Source organism: Globicephala melas, chromosome 5 (genome assembly GCF_963455315.2).
Source record: "Globicephala melas chromosome 5, mGloMel1.2, whole genome shotgun sequence".
In the NCBI taxonomy this organism is placed as follows: domain Eukaryota; kingdom Metazoa; phylum Chordata; class Mammalia; order Artiodactyla; family Delphinidae; genus Globicephala; species Globicephala melas.
Genome location: NC_083318.1, coordinates 107,382,213 through 107,396,189, shown reverse-complemented (window position 1 = coordinate 107,396,189; position 13,977 = coordinate 107,382,213). Strand labels below are relative to the sequence as shown.

The 13,977-nt window shown below is 50.4% G+C and overlaps 1 protein-coding gene across 3 annotated transcripts in view; it reads left to right on the top strand.

The window, feature by feature from the left end:
• Positions 1–11,869, top strand: part of TMEM131L (transmembrane 131 like) — a 159,942-nt gene extending 148,073 nt beyond the window's left edge. For all 3 annotated transcript variants that reach the window (XM_060299665.1, XM_030878277.2, XM_060299666.2), the window contains exons 30-35: positions 1,493–1,571; positions 3,166–3,248; positions 7,625–7,745; positions 9,183–9,274; positions 10,627–10,766; positions 11,461–11,869. In XM_060299665.1, coding sequence (XP_060155648.1) covers positions 1,493–1,571; positions 3,166–3,248; positions 7,625–7,745; positions 9,183–9,274; positions 10,627–10,766; positions 11,461–11,736 — 791 coding nt within the window. In that variant the 3' untranslated portion in view covers positions 11,737–11,869. The remainder of the gene's footprint in view (positions 1–1,492; positions 1,572–3,165; positions 3,249–7,624; positions 7,746–9,182; positions 9,275–10,626; positions 10,767–11,460) is intronic.
• Positions 11,870–13,977: the final 2,108 nt, after the last annotated feature.

Genomic DNA, 13,977 nt, shown 5'->3' with positions numbered 1-13,977 from the left:
ACCAGGGAAGCCCCAGAGAATTGTTTTTAACTTACATAACGGAGATCACGCTTCAGTAAGCATGCTGCGTCTTGCTGTTTCACTCAGTGTTGTTTGTCGTACCTCCATGTCTACGTAAAGATTTAATTCACTCCTTTTCGCTGTCATGGTCAACATAGTACAGGTTAAGCTTTGTTATCAGGACAGGGGGGAGACGGGTTCCATTGGCGTCACCGTGGCATCCATGGGACGCTCACTCTGTACGCAGGGCCACGGGGGGCGCTTCCCGTGCCTCCAAGGACCTGGGCTCAGAGAGGTCGCGTGGCTTGTTGGACGCCCTGGGACCCTGACTCCTCCCGAGCCCAGCCCACTTTCCACTGCCTCCCGCTCATTAGAGCGGCCTCTGCTGTGTCTCCTGCCAGCAGTGATTACCTATAAAGAAGCTCCTGTCTGGGAGACCTGGGCCCTGGCACCATAAAAACCTAGACACATGCCCACTTGTGATTTCAGTCCGTTTCTCAGCCTTTTTCACATCATTGGCCCTTCCTGCAGGTGCCTTTTTAGACACTGTTTGCCTAGTGACCCCCCACGGACATACACGTACATCTGTTTATTACTGTGTGCTGGAGAACGCCATGAGGGCTTGGATGCAGGACGGCTTGCAGTGTTTTGTTTCGTGGTGGGGATGGTCTTCTTGGCCACTGAAGGCAGTACGCCTGATGGTGCTAACGCGAGAGTTTTTAAAATTGGTGCTTAACATCAATAAAAAAATAGAAGCGCAGCTCTCGCTTAGGGGATAAGGCCAACAGCAGGAGAATGAGAAAGGTGAGTGATGGCCTTGCTTGTAACACAGGGCATAAGACTCAGTCTAGTTATGTTCAGAGGTTGTATAATAAATATCAGGAAAATGTCCCCAATATAATTTTTTAAAAGATGTATTTATTATGTACATATTTATTTTATTTATTTTTGGCTGCGTCAGGTCTTAGTTGTAGTATGCGGCATCTTTTGTTGTGGCGCGCGGGCTTCTCTCTAGTTGTGGCATGCAGGTTTTCTCTCTCTAGTTGTGGCACGCGGGTTCCCCAGCATGTGGGCTCTGTAGTTTGTAGCACAGGGCTCTAGTTGAGGCTCATGAGCTCAGTAGTTGTGGCATGCAGGCTTAGTTGCCCCGCGGCATGTGGGATCTTATTTCCCTGACCAGGGATGGAACCCGTTTTCCTCTGCATTGTAAGGTGGATTCTTTACCACTGGACCACCAGGGAAGTCCCCTCCCAATATAATTAATTGTGTAAAAGATCAAAAACACAAAGTATTTTTGAAGTATGATCCAAGTTTTATACACATTCATACGTAAAAGTTTTTTTAATTAAAAAATTGACTGACTATCCATTAAATGTGAAAAATAAATCATTCATAGGGGTTAACGACGTTAGCGATCTGCATCTTAACACAGGATATACACAGTTGAATTATGCTTATAAAAACTTGTGATCACCTTTTTGTTTTTATGCAGGAGACAGTGTTTCACAAAATGACTTTCCCTCTGAAGCTCCCATCTCCTTGAATCTTTCTCATAACATCTGCAATCCCACGTAAGTGTTTAGTTTTCCAGCTTTTACAGTATGTTTTAGGTACTGCTTTTTTCTTTCATTCCGTGTGTTTCTTCTTTGTACTTGGTTCTGCAGGCTAAAATAGGAAAACCTTTTAAGGATGTGAGAAAGTAAAATCTGATTTTATTAATAATTCAGGGCGTACAATCTTTCCAAGACAACACGCTTGTGTGGGGACGTCTCTGGTATCGCTGGTCCTTTCAGTGAACGGCCGCGTTAGAAGGTGTCGCTCCTGAACGTAGGAAGAACAGCAGTAACAGTAAGGATGGGAACCAGCTACTCTTTTCTAGGACTTGAAATAAAACTGAGCACTGATGATTCAGAAAAGTTTGCAAGAACCTAGGAGACACATGTTTACGGTTTCACCGTGTGATGATTTCTGCAGCATCGGACAAAATAAACAAGCACCATTTACTGAGAGGGAGAAGAGGAGGGTATGTTAGAAGGAGAGGGTTTCAGAGTGAGGAGTGTGGTTAGGTTTTAGGCACCATGAGAGGACAGGGGGTGGTGTCATAAAAATGGAATGGATGAGGAAAGCTCTATGCGAGCTGTTTCTGTTAGGGGTAGAGAGTAAACCAGGAGTGGGAGGTTGTTGCCAGCTGCTGAAAGGCAGATTGGAAACTGCAGACTACCTTAGTTAGCATTGTGCTGTTGGTGTTTGTTAAAACAAGACTTCCCTGGGGGCTTCCCTGGTGGCGCAGTCGTTAAGAATCCACCTGCCAGTGCAGGGGACACGGTTCGACCCCTGGTCCGGGAAGATCCCACATGCCGTGGAGCAACTAAGCCCGTGCGCCACAACTACTGAGCCTGCAGTCTAGAGCCCGCAAGCCACAACTACTGAAGCCCACGTGCCGCAACTACTGAAGTCCACGCATTCTGGGGCCCATGTGCCGCAACTGTTGAGCCTGTGTGCTGCAGCTACTGAAGCCTGTGCACCTAGAGCCCGTGCTCCACAACAAGAGAAGCCACCACAATGAGAAGCACGCACACCACAGCAAAGGGTAGCCCCCACTCGCCACGACTAAAGAAAACCTGCGCAGAACAACAAAGACCCAACGCAGCCATAAATAAATGAATGAATGAATACATACATACATACATACATACATACTCTTACACCAAAATAGAAGATTGAAGGTAGATGTTATTTAAAAAAAAAAAAAGACTTTTCTGGATCTTGGGAATTTAATATTCCTCAGCCCTTTTGTGGGTGTATACCTTTATGTCTCTAGTATCTTTATGGTTTTTGAGGGGAAGAATTCATGTAAAAACGCAGTCAGGGGCTTCCCTGGTGGCGCAGTGGTTGAGAGTCCGCCTGCTGATGCAGGGGACGCGGGTTCGTGCCCCGGTCCGGGAAGATCCCACATGCCGCAGAGCGACTAGGCCCGTGAGCCATGGCCGCTGAGCCTGCGCGTCCGGAGCCTGTGCTCCGCAACGGGAGAGGCCACAACAGTGAGAGGCCTGCGTACCGCAAAAAACAAAAAAAAAAACAAAAAAAGCACAGACTTAGTTACAGAAATCCAGCATTTCCTTGTACAGAGAGGGTCAGTGGCTCATCTTCTTGCTCTCCCCGCAGAGACGTGAGTAGCTTCCCCCGACACGTGGACGCCCCCTGTCCCAGCCTTCCTGCTGGGCCTGCGGCTGTTGAAGAAGATAAAGGTGAGGCCCGTTGCTCTTGCTCCGGACACCGGCCAGGTGTCCATGTCGTGCTGCTGGCCGGGGAGCTTGAGAACAGACAGAGCTGGCTTGTCTGTGCCCCGGCTCCCGAGCGTCGGGAAGGCCCCTGTCCTCTGCCCTGGCGTCCTCAGGGCCCCTGGCCTCGGCTGCCCCTTCTGCACGGACCCTGAGCTCCATCCTGGGACACAAGGCACAGGTGGCCTGTGGCCCCGGAGCAAGGTGGGGCCCCTTTACAGGGGTTGCCTCCGCCTTTAGTTCCCTTTCCCATCTAGGGTGGCAGAAAAGCGGGGAGCAGACGGAGGGTCCGGCGCCCCGATTAGCTGACTTCCACCTCCCGTGTCTCTGCCTGTCCCCCGTCCCCACTCCTCCCCCTTGTCTCAGAAGCCTGTCCACTGATCCAGCCTCCCTCCTGCACCGGTGCTGAGGCCAAGCGCTGAGCTCTGCGGCCTCAGCCAGGCAGGGACGGCGGCCCAGGAGCCTGGACACGGGGCCCGGGGAGGGAAGCCGCTCCGCCCAGGGTCTGCCCCGGAGGTTAGCTCCAGGCCCCCTCTCTTTCCTTCTCCTTCCCTTCACCTCTCTTGCCTTCGTTTCTCCTCTTTTCTCCTCGCGCCTCCTTCCTGCCTAACCAGGCTCAGGAATGGTGGCAGGATGAGCCTGGTTGTTACCCTCTGCGGCACCGTCGAGCTCTTGCTTTTGCTCACGTGAATCGTGCTGGACTAAAGGCTGCCCAGCACAGTGGGCACTTTTACTTTGAAGGCAGGAGGCTTCCAGCTCTGTGGTTACAGAGAGTTTATCTGCTGTCAGATTATCAACAGAAATAAACTATTTGTGAGTTGGATCTGCCTACTGGTCCAATAAAAATAAGTGTTTTTGATGAAAAAATACTCTTAAATTCAGTAATTTGCTTAGGCAAGATTTAGGGAGGTTTAGAAGGTACCACCTTTTCTCTTTGAGGTGATAGAGGAGGGAGAGGATTTAATGAACGCTGAGGAAAAAGAAAACCTGTGTCAAAACAGGTACGCCTGCCATGTTCTCCTGTCTTTGTTTTTGTCGTCAGTTGGAGAATCGTATGTCATCTAGAGTCTTATCCATGTTGTGTGTATGTGTTTCAAGCGCCTTTTTACCTCGTCTTTGTTAATAGTCTGCAGTTACTTTTTGATGACCCGTTACAATCCCTGTTGAGGCCCTAAAGTCACTACAGAAACAGCCCTTGTTCACAGTCACTGTCCACAGCGCCGGTGCCGTCCCCTTCCTCTGCCCGCACCTCCCTCATGCGCCCCAGCCTCAGTCCTCCCACCTGCTGTTACGTCACCTCTGGGCCCCCTCCCCCTGCGCTGCACCCTCCTTGCAGAGCCACGGGCATGGTTTTGCCCAGTTTTCCAGCTTCTCTGCCCTGTGCCGTGCAGATGAGTGAGACTGGAGGGCAGCACACACAGCCGGCCGGCTGCCAGCCTCGCGGCAGCTGCGGCCCCCACCCCCCCACCCCGCCCCCCCCGTGCCCACCTGTCAGTCCTCTGCCTGGTTCCCTTAGCTGATGCTTCCTGCTTCCTGGGGAAGAGAGAGGCTCCGCCTGCCCTGTCTTCCACCCGCCACCCCCGCTGCCCTCCTGCTGCGGCCCGTGGGTTGTCAGGCTGCCCTCCTCTGTGGGGTCCCGCTCCGGCTCGGTGCCAGCGCCAGGTTTTCTCTAACGGGTCGTGCCCACCGGCATCCGTACATACCGTGAGACCTCCCGTCCCGTCCTTAACACAGAAGCAGTCGCTCTCTCCCTTGACGCCCCCTTATCTGGCTGCTTCTGTGCCCTCCTCTCTGGGAGAGCCGCCTGGGGGAGTTGTCTGCCTGCTGCTTAGATTCCTTTCCTCCTGTTCTCCCTGAAACCGCTGGGGCTGGCTGTGCAGTGACACCGGAGCAGTCTGCAGGACCCCAGTGATCTCCGTGGCCGGGGCCCCGCACTCCGGCCTCCTGAGACCTTCTGCTCGGGCTGTGACCTCGGGGGTCCCGGTGCAGTTCCCCTCGGCTCCCCCAGCTCTCATGCTCATCTGGGTCATGCTCTCCTGGTGGTCCGTCCACCTCCAGCCCCCCGACAGCTCCCACTTCTGCACAGCCAGCTGCCGGTGCCATCTGTCCTCAGGCCTGCACCGGTGTCCCGTACGCTCACCTGCTCAGCCCTACTCCTCACACAGCCTCCCACTCGGGCTTTCTTGTTGCTCAGGCCAGAAGTCTGGGCGTCATCCTGGACTCTTTTCCTCATCCCCACATGGGATCTGTTCTCTCACTCTCTGCCTCTGCCTTCCAGACAGACCCAGAATCTGATCACTTCTCCCCACGGCCACCATTCTTTCTCGCCGCAGCCTCCCGACAGGTCTCTCTACTTCTCACCTCACCTCGCTATCTCATTGTCTTTTATTTTCTTTCTTTTTGGGATATAATTGATACATAATATTAGATTCGTTTCAGGGGTATAACTAATGTAATGATTCATCATATGTACATATTGCAAAACGATCACCACGGTAACGCTGGTGAACATCCGCCACCACCTTACCGTCTCTTTTCAGTACAGCAGCCAGAGGGATGATATTGAACGTGAGTCAGATCACATCACTGTCGAGACCGGGGAAGGGTCTGAGGTGTTTACCCTACTTATTACGAGCTGACAAGTTAGCCTGCCATGATTTTGTAGCTGCTGCCAGAGGACAAGAGACTCCTGGGTCAGAGAATAGGACGCTTAGCACAGCAAGCAGCCTGAGCGTCTTGTAAGCACACTTCCTTCAGGCCTCCAGTCTCTTGGGGGCGATGCAGGGCCGCCCAGGTGGGCGACATTATCTTTATTATGTTGGACGAAGCAAACTTGCCCGTTGCTCTAGGGGGAGATCCTGTCTCCATCTTCTGAGGCTTTGTTTAGCAAATATCCTTGGAAAGATAGGTCAGAACGTGGGCAGTCAGAGCATCCATTCCAGGAAGCAAAGAAACGTGAGACCCACAGAGATCGTCTCGAAGCAGCATACACACCCCTCGTTTCTGTGCGGTCTTGGCTTCCGGTCCATTTGTTCATGAGCACCTGAGTGCAGAGGCGGTTCTTGGTTGATCTGATCTTAATCGGCTCATGCAGCCTCTGGTCCCAGCGATTCTCAACAGGACTTTCACGGCAGGATGCCCCGCCCTGCAGGACTGACCGTAGGGTGCCTGCCCAACCGCTGAGCGAGGCCCCAAACACCAGGGTGACCTTAGGAGGTGGACCTCGTCCTTGAGAGACCCCCACAGCTATGACAGCTACGTGGTCTCTGGTGGTGTTTCTTTAAACGCTCGAGGGTCTCTCTGACCACCGTGAGCTGCAGGTCTCCGGGTCTCCAGGCGGGTGACTGCCGCCGGCTCCCACATGGGGGTGCAGCCCTGGGGGCGCACACGCTGCCTGGAAGGCGAGAGTTGTGTCCACGTATTCCTGTCCATGTATTCCCCCCATCCCCGTGTGGCCTGGTTGGCTGGTAGACCTTCGGGTTCCCAGTGCATTTCGAATAGTTGAGTCTATTCTTTCTTTGTGGAGTTCCTGCCCATGTGCAGATGGCCAGTCTGCCCCTTTAATCCATGCCACCAACCAATGGCGTCCATCCGTGCATCCCACGAATGAGCAACGGCTGTGGCGGTGAAGGTGGAGACAAGCAGAGGTGCTGCAGGTGTTTGCTGGGAAGAGCAGGAGCCGGGTGTCCCCTGGAAAGGTTTAGGGGGACGGTGTTCAGACTGAGGTCAGGACCATATTGTTGGCACACCCAGCAGACAGGCGCTTCCACGGCTTGGGAGCGCCGAGCCGGGACAGGGTCCCTCCCGAGGAAGCCTCGGGGGCAATTGTGGAAAACAGGGCTCACTCACGTCACTCCAAGCCCGGTACCTGCAGGGTGCAGGGTGTTCTCTCCCCTGGTGCTGAGGTTGGCCCCCTCCACTGCCACAGAATCCTTGTGTCTCATCCCTGGGGCTGTAACAGCACCGTTTTCCCAGCTTCTTACTTCTTTTGTTTGTTGTTTGTCTCCGCTCACTTGAATGTCAACGTGTTCACTGCTGTGTCCTGGGAATCCTGCCGGGGCTTTGCAGGAAGCAGGCAGGCCCTGCAGTGCTTGTTGAGTCACTACCATGATCTCGTAATCCGGGCCAGGAGACGGTTCTGTCCCGTCTGAAGTGCAGGTCAAAGCTGCGCTCGGCCCTTGCACTTTACAGACAGAAGGGCTCTAGCGGTGAAGCCGCGCGGGTGATACGGGCTGGGGGCGGGGCTTCCTGGAGGGAGGAGAAGTCGAGCTGGTCCTTGCAGGAAGGGTGGCCGAGGGCTGCATGAGAAGGAGGGGGGCTGAGAGGCCTGTTCTCTTCCGCAGGTCTCTACCCCCCGGGGGACCTGTGGCCCGCACAGCCCGTGTGTGTGACCAGCGGCTTCGGCTGCGCCCTGGAGAGCAGCGGGCCGGCCGTGCTGCCCGCGCCCGCCCCGGTGCACAGCAGGTATGCGCTCCATCCGGATGACGGCAGCGGCGGCCGGGTCTGGGCTTTCTCCCCAGCTCCGGAGCTGGGTGTTGCCAGCTGCTTTTTGGAGTTGAGCTGTGATGTCTGAAAAATTACAAGCCAGGAATTGAGAGAAACAGGGAAGGAAAAAAGTAACAGCCGGTGACCACGTCAGTGTTTTCCTTTTTAAACTGAAAAGACGAGCTATTCATATATTAGAGGCAAAACTGAAAAAACAAAAACAGTGCCTCATAATTCCTACCCGCTAAGAGAATAAAAATTTCCATTTTTCCTTGGCATTAATCTTGAACACATTTAAAAATTTTAAAGATCGAATAATTTGAGTATTGAAAAATAGTTCCACAAGTGGCAGCTTCTTAGACTTGCCATTAATCATTTGATTATGAAACCTTGAGAAAATGTTAATATCTATGTTTAATCAGAATCCAGTTGAAGTTTTATTGGGGAGTTTAGCTTATTATAATAGAGGTAGTTACTTTCTTATTTCTATAATGAAAATCCAGATTGCAGTTGGGATCAAAGCATCTACCATGAGTCATAGTCTGGCCTTGCCCCGAGCGGAAGGTGGCAGTTCGTAGCGGATGTGTTTGAGCCCCCTGGGTGGGTGTTGGGACCCTCTCAGCAGTGTCCTATCCTCCACGTGCTGACAAAGCCACAGCCACGGGCTCTGCCTCTGGTTAGACTTAACAAACGCGGGTGGGTTTTAGTTTGTTGTTTGTTTTTGTTTTTTTTTTAATGTAATATCTTTTAGTTAAAAGTGAGAGCAATTTTCTCTTTCAAATCTTGGTCCTGCTTACATGCTTTACACCTAACCATGGGCAAGTTTTTTACAGTCTAAGTGAAAGTACTTCTCTGGCAAACTGAAAGCCGGGTTTTGATCCATTCCCCTTATCTAGGCATAATTTATTTGCTTTTTCTTGTCTCATTTAAAGAAAAGCTCCCCTGCCCCCACTTTTCCCTGAGTCCCTGGCTCTCTGTACTCAACAGATCAAACTCCATCTCTGACTTTCTTTGGAATTATAAATGACATACAGTATTACATTTCAGTTGTACAACATAGTGATTCATTATTTTTATACGTTCCAAAATGATCACCATGTAAGTCTAGTCATCATCTCTCACCACACAGAGTATTACAGTGTGATTAACTATGTTTCCTATGCTGTACATTAATTACATCCCCATTGAAAGGAAGTGGGCATCCAGTCCAAGCCATCCATCCTGCAGTGCTGTGTCATTGGTGATGAGCGTTGAGTTAGTAAGTCTTTGATTCTGTGACAATAAAGTACTTCTTTAATTTTCCAGAGTTGAGGAATTAGCAGCGATGAGGATGCTGGGCAATAACATCGTACTCCTCTTTCTTTCCTTGATCTGTTGACATCCTGTTTCTGAAACTAGACCCCTTGTTTTTTGTAGCAGTTTCATTGATTGGAATGCAACGTGTGAAGGCCAGTTTCCCAGTGTGTACTGCCCCCTGGAATTGAACGACTACAATGCCTTTCCGGAAGGTAAAGCTATTTGGACAATCCTAATGCCATTCTTTTTTTTTTTTTTTTTGGCTGTGTCGGTCTTAGTTGCAGCCCGCGGGATCTTTCATTGCAGTGCACGGGCTTCTCTCTAGTCGTGCCATGTGGATTTTCTCTCTCTAGTTGTGGCACGGGCTCCAGGGCACGTGAGCTCTGTAGTTTGCGGCACACGGGCCCTCTTGTTGAGACACGAGAGTTCAGTAGTTGTGGCACGCGGGCTTAGTTGCCCCGCGGCATGTGGGATCTTAGTTCCCTGACCAGGGATCGAGCATGCGTCCCCTGCATTGGAAGGTGGATTCTTTCTTTACCACTGGACCACCAGGGAGGTCCCCAGTGCCATTCTTTTATTCGCAGAAAGTCAAAGCAGGAAGGGCGTGTGGACTCAACACACTAACTGCAGAGAATGTGCCTTTGAGAATGATCTTCCAGGATGCTGCTGAGTCAGTCCTTCGTGTGGGTCCAGCACGCCTGCCATATGTAATTTTATATGGCCCAAAAAAGCCCTCTAAACCCGGGTGTCTGGGAACTTGTACAAATAACCCTAATCTATTTAGTCCTTCAAATTAGGTAGAACGGGGTCATTTGGATCTATGTGGACCTAAACTGTGGATTATCCATTGGATTATCCATTGGGAGGCTGGGGTTAGTTACTCTTTTTAGGCAAACAAGTCCCAGGTGAGGTAGAATCATTTACCTGCTTGTTCCTCAGCATGTCCTGATGCTTATGCCCCTGGATGGTGCTGCTGAAGGAAGGGAAGGAGCTTGAAGGGGAAATTGTGAAAAATTGCAGATTCTTGGGCCCAAATATAAGTACAAGATGCTTGTACTTATCTGGGTTTTGATATATGCAGTGCTCTATGATAATCACAAGGGGGTGCTGTGGTAACTTTCTTTCTGCCTGTGAGGCTGTGTTTATACCTTCTTACTGCTGTTGGAGAAGGGCTTGGTTTCCTATTACTTTATCAATGCATATGGTGTATGTGGAGATGGCCGACATTGGCATGACAGGCAATAAAAGAAAATTTTAAGGACTGGTAAGAACCTTGACACTATTCAAATCTATGGTAGTATCTACTACTATAAAAGTATAGCAGTATTTTAGTGTATTCTGTGTATTAGAAAGAGTCCCATCAAATTATCAAATACAAAAAATTAAGCCCAGAGGAAGAACTTCCTGAGGGCTTCCCAGGTGGTGTGTGTCATGGAGTAATTATTTTATGTTCATCTTTAACTTGTCAATATAGTAAGGCCTTGAGAGCTTTCTGTCTGAGAGGGAGAATTCCATTGTCTCCAGAAAAATGTTCACCTCTGTCGATGTCTCCCATTCTTTGTAGAAAACATTAACTACCCCAATGGCTTCCCCTGTCCTGCCGAAGTTCAGACAGACTTCATTGACCACAGCTCCCAGTCTGCCTGGAACAGCCCCCCAAATGTGCCGACCGCCTGGGGACACGCTGGCCTCATCAGCTCTCCGGTCAGTGCCGCCCGGTCCTGCTGTGCCTGGGTTCTTTCCGGTGCCTGCCTCATCCTGGTCTCACTGTAGCTTTAGGGTTGGGTTCAGATCAGCCAGAGCCCGGCTTGTTCCCCTTAGGTCACCAGCCACGCTCTGCAGGGGGCTCACACGTAGTCAGATGGGCAGGGGCTTGCAGACACCAGCAGCCAAGACGCCCCAAACCACACTGAGGAGAGATGGTTGTTGATGACATTGAACTTGGGCCAGGAAGCCCTCTGGGATGCAGCTGTGTTCCTGTGGCCTCGCTGACCTTTCATCTGTGGGAGGAGATGAGATGAACCTTCCAGGAAGGTCAGGCAGTGTCAGCGACAGGTCTGGAGGGCTTCCTGCCTGGGGACACCCTCTGTGCTTCTCTGACACCCACTCTGCTGCTGCTTTACAAATAGAGGGCATTCGACCTGTGGGTCCTTCCTTGGGTTGATAAAAGGTTATCGATAGTTTGATGGGAATTTCATGACCTTCTGTTTGAGGAAAATGGAATTAAAGCCACCCAGGTGGCTGAGAATAGTGTAATAATGTCCAGGTAGCTTGGATTGATTACACTGTGGTAGCCACGGGTACATAGTCAACCTTGCCATTGCCTTTCTAAGCCTTCTTTATTTTTTTAAACATTTCTTTCTTTCTTTTTTTTTTCTTCTCCTCACGTATCCTTCAGCCCTACCTCACAAGCACCCGAAGCTTGTCTCCGATGTCTGGACTTTTTGGTTCCATCTGGGCCCCGCAAAGCGACGTGTATGAAAATTGCTGCCCCATCAACCCCACCACGGAACACTCGACTCACATGGAAAACCAGGCGGTCATGTGCAAGGAATACTACCCTGGGTTTAACCCATTCCGTGCCTATATGGACCTGGACATATGGACTAGCACCGCGAACAGGAACGCAAACTTCCCACTGTCCAGAGACTCGAGCTACTGTGGGAACGTGTGAACAAGATTCGAGTTTTGAACAGTGTGAATAAAGAGGCTTGTGTTTTGATTACTAGCGTAAACTGGTTGTTGACATAGATTGACGTTTGTGGTTATTTTGGCACTTTTATATGAAAATAAATTTTTTAATGAAATCTGGGTGCTCTATTTTTTTTTAATCCTTCACAAAACAGTGATAGAAATGAAGCATCCATGTGTCCTAACTTCATAACTCAAGAAGCGTGTCAGACACACCAAATGTGTAAATCAGGACCAGGGCGGCTTCTAAGAAGGTAAGAGTTGAGAAAGAAAGCACTGCAGTGATTGCCCCCTCCGTGGGCATCGGACTCCCCGGGAGCTTGCGGAAAGTGACTTTGATCAGGTGGCTTTCCGAGGGATGCTGCTGTAATGGGCCTGTGGCTCAGGCAGCCAGGATTTTGTTTCAAGTGCTCCGTTGATTGAAACGAGCCTCCAGTGTTGGGAAGCCAGCTGCTAGTCACTTGCCTGGACGGACCAGTCCTGGTGGGCAGGGCTGCTGGGGTGGAGCAGAGAGCCCGGCACTGTTCTGTGTGACAGGGATGTTCCCTCCCCGCCATCAGGCCAGTCACCAGGGGCACAACAGCAGTAGGGACATGCTGGTAAGTGTCCGGTTTCCCTCCGAGCGAACAGGCTGAGTCCAAGTCCAAGTACTGAGCGGTTGAGGGTGCTGGTGCGTGTTTGCTAGGCTGGTTTGTATCTGCCTGTCAGTGATCTTAGAAATCCATGTGATGGAATTATCTGTTTGCATGTATCAACTTTGAAAACATTTCAGCTTTTAATAAAAATGTCTTATTTTTACATTTTGTTTTGTCTTTATTGGAAATGGAATGGGAGAGATTTTTGAGTGGAATGCTGGGTTCACTTGCTTTTTCTTACTCTTTGCCTTGGCTGTGTGGGACCCTGGGCGAAGGCTGAGTGTACTGTAACCCGGGACTGCCCTCCTGCAAGGAGCACCTCCGAGCATGCACGGCTACTGGAAACCTCTCAGGCTACCGACTTGGAATCCCCCATCCCCAGTACTGAATAATGCTGAAAAGTAATTTAGGTTCTAGGTATATACCCAAAAGAAGTGAAACAGATGCTTGTGCACCATGTTCACTGAAGGACTATTCACAGTAGCCAGAAGGTGGAAACAACCTAAATGTCCACTGATGGAAGAATGGATAAGCAAAATGTGGTATATACAGACAATAGGATATTCAGCCTTAGAAGGGAAGGAAATTCTGATACATGCTACATCATGGATGAACCTTGAAAACATGCTGAGTGAAATAAGCCCGTCACAAAAGTACAAGTATTGTATGATTCCACTTATATGAGGTACCTAGTGCGGTCAAATTCAGAGTCAGAAAGTAGGATAGAGGTTACCAGAGGCTTGAAGGGGAGGGGAATGGGGAGTCAATGTTTAATAAGCTCAGAGTTTCAGTTTGAGGAGCTGAAAATGTTCCGGAGATGGATGGTGGTGATGGTTACATAACTGTGAATGTACTTCATGCCACTAGACTGTACGCCTAAAAACGGTTAAAATGGTAAGTTTTGTGTATTTTACCAAAATAAAATAATTTAGGTTGATGAAAAATGCCCCAAAGCATTTTCAATATCAAATTCAAAACTTCCCCACCGGAGAGAGTCTGAGACATTTAGATGCACGTTCTTCTCTCTGCTCAGATCGTTGATCTCATTTTTTTCCTGCTTTCACCGATCCTTCAATTCCCCATCGGGAAAGACCAAAGCAAGTTTTTATTCCACTCTATACAAAAGAAAGTAAAACTCTTCGCTTTAGCGGGAATATTATCTTCAGCCATAAGACTAAAATCAGTGATGGGGGAACTGGAAGTTTTTATTCATTTGAAAATATTTGCCAAGCACCTCCCGGGAGCTGGGACCTGTCCAGGGGCTGTGGGTGCAGCAGAGGACAGGACAGACAAGGTCCTGCTGGCACATTCCAGGAGCAGGGTCAGGGAAGAAGCAAGCAAAAGGTTCAATGAGTATTTCGGGTCCTGGTGAGCGGTGAGAGGCCAAGGGGTGACGTGACCAGCAGGGGAGGTGGCAGGGGTACCTGGGGTATCAGGGGAAATCTCCCTGCGGAGGTACATCTGAGGTACAACCTGGGTGACGAGGAAGCCGGCGGTGCCCAGATCAGCGGGCCAGAGCCTCCAGCAGATGAAAGAGCGAGGACAAAGCCTCCGCGGCGGGAGGCCAGGGCGGCTGGGGGCCCGTGAGT